General features: G+C 41.7%; 1 protein-coding gene across 1 annotated transcript; it reads left to right on the top strand.

Annotated features, from left to right (window-relative positions):
- The first annotated feature begins 2117 nt into the window (after positions 1–2117).
- LOC106570761 (oocyte zinc finger protein XlCOF6) lies at positions 2118–5333 on the top strand. Its single transcript, XM_045695079.1, has 2 exons — positions 2118–2454; positions 3229–5333. Exons 1-2 carry the CDS (start codon positions 2268–2270, stop codon positions 5106–5108), a joined length of 2067 nt encoding a protein of 688 aa, XP_045551035.1. The 5' UTR covers positions 2118–2267; the 3' UTR covers positions 5109–5333.
- Positions 5334–6517: the final 1184 nt, after the last annotated feature.

Here is a 6517-nt window from a genome sequence, read left to right as displayed (position 1 = left end):
GGTGTGAATCCGCTGGTGTACTTTCAGGTTGCCTTGGGTGCTGAAGCCCCGTCCACACACAGTGCATGTGAAAGGTCTCTCCCCTGTGTGAACCAGCTTATGTCTGGCCAAATGGTAAGTGTCTTTAAAGCATTTGCCACAGTCTATGCAACCATATGGCTTCTCCTCTATGTGAGTTGACTGGTGCTGTTCAAGGTGTTCCCTCTGGTCGAAGCCTTTCCCACAGTCCTTACACTTGTAGGCTTTCTCCCCTGTGTGGAACAGCATGTGTTTGGTCAGGTATTGCTTAGTAGGGAAGCCTTTGTCACATTCTTTGCATTGGAATAGTTTCTCTCCAGTGTGAGTGCACACGTGTAGTTTCAGATTGTGATTGTAATGCCACACTGCTTTTCTTTATCTTGGCCAGGTCGCAGTTGTAAATGAGAACTTGTTCACAACTAGCCTACCTGGTTAAATAAAGGTGAAATAAAATAAATAAATAAAAATATGAGGAGGCAGGTAGCCTAGTGGTTAGAGTGTTGGGCCAGTAACCGAAAGGTTGCTGGATCGAATCCCTGAGCTGACAAGGTAAAAATCTGTAATTATGCCCCTGAACAAGGCAGTTAACCCACGATTCCAGGCTGTATCACAACCGGCCGTGATTGTGAGTCCCAGGGTTAGGGTTTGGCCGGGGGTAGGCCGTCATTGTATATAAGAATTTGTTCTTAACTGACTTGCCTAGTTAAATAAAAAATATTAGTATACTATTCTACTGTATCTTAGTCTATGTATTACTCATCTCATATGTATATACTGTATTCTATACTATCCTACTGTATCTTAGTCTATGTATTACTCATCTCATATGTATATACTGTATTCTATACTATCCTACTGTATCTTAGTCTATGTATTACTCATCTCATATGTATATACTGTATTCTATACTATTCTACTGTATCTTAGTCTATGCCACTCTGACATTGCTCGTCCATATATTATATATTCTTAATTCCATTCCTTTACTTTAGATTTGTGTGTATTGGGTATATGTTGTGAAATTGTTAGACATTACCTGTTAGATATTGCTGCACTGTCGGAGCTAGAAACACAAGCATTTCGCTACACCCGCTGCTAAACACGTGTATGTGACCAATAAAATTTGATTTGATTTTGAGGGTGAATGTTTCTGAGATACTGAATCAAGCGTGCCGGGCACCGACGATCTCACCACGCTCAAAGCCGCTTTAGGTCACTTGTTTTCCCCGTTCTAAAGTTCAATAGAACAGTAGCTGGATGCCTGCCTGCCTGCTTTATATAGCAAACCATGGCCACATGACTCACTGTCTGTAGGAGCGATCCATTTTCGTGAACGAGGTGGTGTACCTAATAAACTGGACGTGGTGAGTTTATAGTGATGTTATAGTCACCAGTCAACTCCATTATGCTCAAAAATTACTTCAATGGCCACCGGACTATTTACCCCCCCCCCCCCATTTGTTTTGTACACTGCTGCCACTTGCTGTTTATTATCTATGCATAGTCACTTCACCCCTACCTACATGTACAAATTACCTCAACTAACCTGTACCGGTACCCCCTGTATATAGCCTCGTTATTGTTATTTTATTATGTTACTTAAAAAATAAATAAAAAATAAAATGTTTTTTTTAGTAAATATTTTCTTAACTCTTCTTGAACTGCACAGTCAGTTAAAGGGCTTGTAAGTAAGCTTTTCACGGTAATTGTGACAAATAAAGTTGGATTTGATTTGAACTTCAACCTGTGAATGCTAGCTATGGCTAGCTGTTCTACCAGCCTGTCTTAATGAGTGTTAGCACACTAAGAGCACAACCGGCACATGAAAATGTAAATTTTTAAGGGCTAGGCAGTAAATTAATAACGATATCACAAAAGTATGCTATCTCTGACATTTTAAACAACATTCACAGCTAAAGAGAAGACAGTTCATGGTATTTCATTTTAAGAGTATGAGCAAGATTTTAACAAATCAAATTTCAGTCTAATTTGACTTGGAATCCAAATTCAGATTCTGAGTTCTTAACTAGAGGGGCGTGGCCACTTTGAAACGTGATGACGTAAGAGTCACTATGCAAATGAGTATATGAAGTAGATGACGCTGGTCGTCCATCTTGGAATCAGTCGACGGTTATTTTACACATCAATGGGTACAACGGAATAAAACCACAGTAAATTGAGCAAAATAACAATTTAAACCTATCGACTTTTCATAACGTTTTTAAAATAAAAAAAACGACTCTCATAAAATGTCCAAACTGGAGTTGTTCAACGAGTATCTTACTGAACGGCTGACTGCCGCGGCGAGAGAGATAACGTCGGCGGTAGAGAGAACAATAACTGACTGTCAGGACGAAATGTCCCGTTTCAAGGAGGAGAACGAACGGTTACGACTGCTGCTGGATTTCAAACCACATTTACACCTCAATACAAAAGGTATGTGTGGACGGACACCAGTTGCCCTAGCTAGCTATATCAATCTTGTAAGGGATGAAATAATGATGGCCTCTATCTTAGTATTATCGACAACCCGATTCACGAATTGGATTCACATCCACTCACCAGTCGCAACTTGGCTAGATAGCTAGCTAATTTACTATCTACACAACGTTAGCTAGCTAATTTACTATCTACCTAACGTTAGCTAGCTAATTTACTATCTACCTAACGTTAGCTAGCTAATTTACTATCTACATAACGTTAGCTAGCTAATTTACTATCTACATAACGTTAGCTAGCTAATTTACTATCTACATAACGTTAGCTAGCTAATTTACTATCTACATAACGTTAGCTAGCTAATTTACTATCTACATAACGTTAGCTAGCTAATTTACTATCTACACAACGTTAGCTAGCTAATTTACTATCTACACAACGTTAGCTAGCTAATTTACTATCTACATAACGTTAGCTAGCTCATTTACTATCTACCTAACGTTAGCTAGCTCATTTACTATCTACCTAACGTTAGCTAGCTCATTTACTATCTACCTAACGTTAGCTAGCTAAGCTAACTAGCACAACTTGATGAACGTATCCCACCGTAAAGTAGCTAGCTAGTTTGCTAAACATGTAGCAAGCTATGTAACAGCAACTGCGCTTGTTTCTGAGAACTATGGGTACAATTTTTTTAGATTACAAACGTCTAACTATATATTTAATGATAACATGACTAATTTTGTATTTCTCTAATTTGTTCTAATTTAGACCCCCAACAGCTCACAGTCTCTAAAGAGGGGATTCCCTCTGAGCAGCAGCACTGTGAACAAGACTGTCCCAGTATGGGGCAGCAGGCCCCAGAGCCCACACAGATTAAAGTTGAACAGGAGGAATTTTACAGGACCAGTCAGGAGGAAGAGCTGCTTCAAGGGCTGGAGTCTGATACCAAAGACTTCATAACAGTCTGTGTGGTGAGTGACTGTGAGGGTATGAACGCAAGGCATGCACCCCACACTGTGGAGACTAGAGACGGAGGTTCACCATTCAATAACACAGCTGGAGGGATCCAGACAGAGCCTGACGATGAAGACTATATAGACTATATAGTATCAGAACCATCCAGTCCTGCAGCTCAGAGTGAAAACAGTGTTAACAGTGGGAGGGACACCGATGGGGAGAGCAGGGAGCTAACGCCGGGGTCAAAGCCACGGAAATCACAAAGAAAACGGGTGAAGAAAGGAACAAGCGTTGTTGGAGATGCTTCTCCTTATTGCTGCAAGCTGTGTGGGAGGACTTTTGTTCGTATGGGTTTTTTAGTTAACCACGTGCAAAGAACACACACAAAGCATGCTAAACAATACTGTTGTGGTGTGTGTGAAGGAGTCTTGGACTCCAAAGCAAATCTGACAGTCCACGTGCAAACCCACACTAAAGAGAGAAATACTCCTCACTCTCAATCCCTCACTGAACCAAAACCTTGGCCCAGTGCTCACTCTCAATCCCTCACTGAACCAAAACCTTGGCCCAGTGCTCACCCTCAAACCCTCGCTGAACCAAAACCTAGGCCCAGTGCTCACCCTCAAACCCTCGCTGAACCAAAACCTAGGCCCAGTGCTCACCCTCAAACCCTCGCTGAACCAAAACCTTGGCCCAGTGCTCACCCTCAATCCCTCACTGAACCAAAACCTTGGCCCAGTGCTCACCCTCAATCCCTCACTGAACCAAAACCTAGGCCCAGTGCTCACCCTCAATCCCTCACTGAACCAAAACCTAGGCCCAGTGCTCACCCTCAATCCCTCACTGAACCAAAACCTTGGCCCAGTGCTCACCCTCAATCCCTCACTGAACCAAAACCTTGGCCCAGTGCTCACCCTCAATCCCTCACTGAACCAAAACCTTGGCCCAGTGCTCACCCTCAATCCCTCACTGAACCAAAACCTTGGCCCAGTGCTCACCCTCAATCCCTCGCTGAACCAAAACCTAGGCCTACTGCTCACCGGCAAACCTTCACAAAAGGGATGCCTACTCCTCAACTTCAACCTGCAGCTAAACCTACTTGTCATGTTTGTGGCAAATGTTTCCCTTACAATCATAATCTGAAACTACACATGCGCACACACACAGGCGAGAGACCGTTCAAATGCAAAGAATGTGGTAAATGTTTCCGATCTAAGGGATATATGAAGGTGCACTTGAGGATTCACACTGGAGAGAAACTATTCCAATGCAAAGAATGTGACAAAGGCTTCCCTACTAAGCAATACCTGACCAAACACATGCTGTTCCACACAGGGGAGAAAGCCTACAAGTGTAAGGACTGTGGGAAAGGCTTCGACCAGAGGGAACACCTTGAACAGCACCAGTCAACTCACATAGAGGAGAAGCCATATGGTTGCATAGACTGTGGCAAATGCTTTAAAGACACTTACCATTTGGCCAGACATAAGCTGGTTCACACAGGGGAGAGACCTTTCACATGCACTGTGTGTGGACGGGGCTTCAGCACCCAAGGCAACCTGAAAGTACACCAGCGGATTCACACCGGAGAGAAACCCTACCGCTGTAAACTGTGTGGTAGATGCTTTACAGGTTTTGCTAGTCTTAAATATCACTTGAACACTATTCACCATTACGACGGTGTCCTTTAAATGACGTGTCTGTCAGAAGATGACAAACCAGAGGAACATCATTACACCATTGTGGCTTTATAGTGTATTTTTGGTGGCTGATGCAGAACAACCGTTAGGACATAGAATCTATAAAGGAATATGTGGTATAATCTCTAACACCTTGATTATGGTTCAACATTGGCTGTGCAACGCATCTGACACAACAGATATATATATATATATATATATATATATATATATATATATACATACTACCGTTCAAAAGTTTGGGGTCACTTAGAAATGTCCTTGTTTTTGAAACAAAATCACATTTTTTGTGTCCATTAAAATAACATCAAATTTATCAGAAATACAGTGTAGACATTGTTAATGTTGTAAATGACTATTGTAGCTGGAAACGGCTGATTACATTTTTTTTTTTTTTATGGAATATCTACATAGGCGTACAGAGGCCCATTATCAGCAACCATCACTCCTGTGTTCCAATGGCATGTTTTGTTAGCTAATCCAAGTTTATAGTTTTAAAAGGCTAATTGATCATTAGAAACCCCTTTTTCAATTATGTTAGCACAGCTGAAAACTGTTGTTCTGATTAAAGAAGCAATAAAACTGGCCTTCTTTAGACTAGTTGAGTATCTGGAGCAGCAGCATTCGTGGGTTCGATTACAGGCTCAAAATGTCCAGAAACAAAGAACTTTCTTCTGAAACTCGTCAGTCTATTCTCGTTCTGAGAAATGAAGGCTATTCCATGTGAGAAATTGCCAAGAAACTGAAGATCTCGTACAATGCTGTGTACTACTCCCTTCACAGAACAGCACAAACTGGCTCTAACCAGAATAGAAAGAGGAGTGGGAGTCCCCGGTGCACAACTGAGCAAGAGGACCAGTACATTAGAGTGTCTAGTTTGAGAAACAGACGCCTCACAAGTCCTCAACTGGCAGCTTCATTAAAACACCACTGTTGAGACTGAAGACGCGACTCTGGGATGATGGCCTTCTAGGCAAAGTTGCAAAGAAAAAGCCATATCTCAGACTGGCCAATAAAAATAAAATATTAAAATGGGAAAAAGAGCAGACACTGGACAGAGGAACTCTGTATCTATGAGATGGCTTCCCTGTGGCTCAGTTGGTAGAGCATGGTGTTTGCAACGGCCAGCATGGTGTGTGCAACGCCAGGGTTGTGGGTTCGATTCCCACGGGGGGCCAGTACAAAAAAATAATAATAAATAAATACAAAATGCATGAAATGAAATGTATGCATTCACTACTGTAAATCGCTCTGGATAAGAGCGTCTGCTAAATGACTAAAATGTAAATGTAAAATCTTCAGCTTCTTGGCAATTTCTCACATGGAATAGCCTTCATTTCTCAGAACAAGAATAGACTGACGAGTTTCAGAAGAAAGTTCTTTGTTTCTGGACATTTTGA

Source organism: Salmo salar, chromosome ssa14 (assembly GCF_905237065.1).
Source record: "Salmo salar chromosome ssa14, Ssal_v3.1, whole genome shotgun sequence".
NCBI lineage: Eukaryota > Metazoa > Chordata > Actinopteri > Salmoniformes > Salmonidae > Salmo > Salmo salar.
The sequence above is the reverse complement of the archived record's forward strand: the minus strand, read 5'-3'. Positions and strand labels throughout refer to the sequence as shown.

Coding starts and splice junctions, on each gene's coding strand:
- LOC106570761 (XM_045695079.1), top strand. CDS start 2,268: ATGTCCAAACTGGAGTTGTTCAACGAGTATCTTACTGAACGGCTGACT. Junction 2,455..3,228: donor TTTACACCTCAATACAAAAG/GTATGTGTGGAC, acceptor GTTCTAATTTAG/ACCCCCAACAGCTCACAGTC.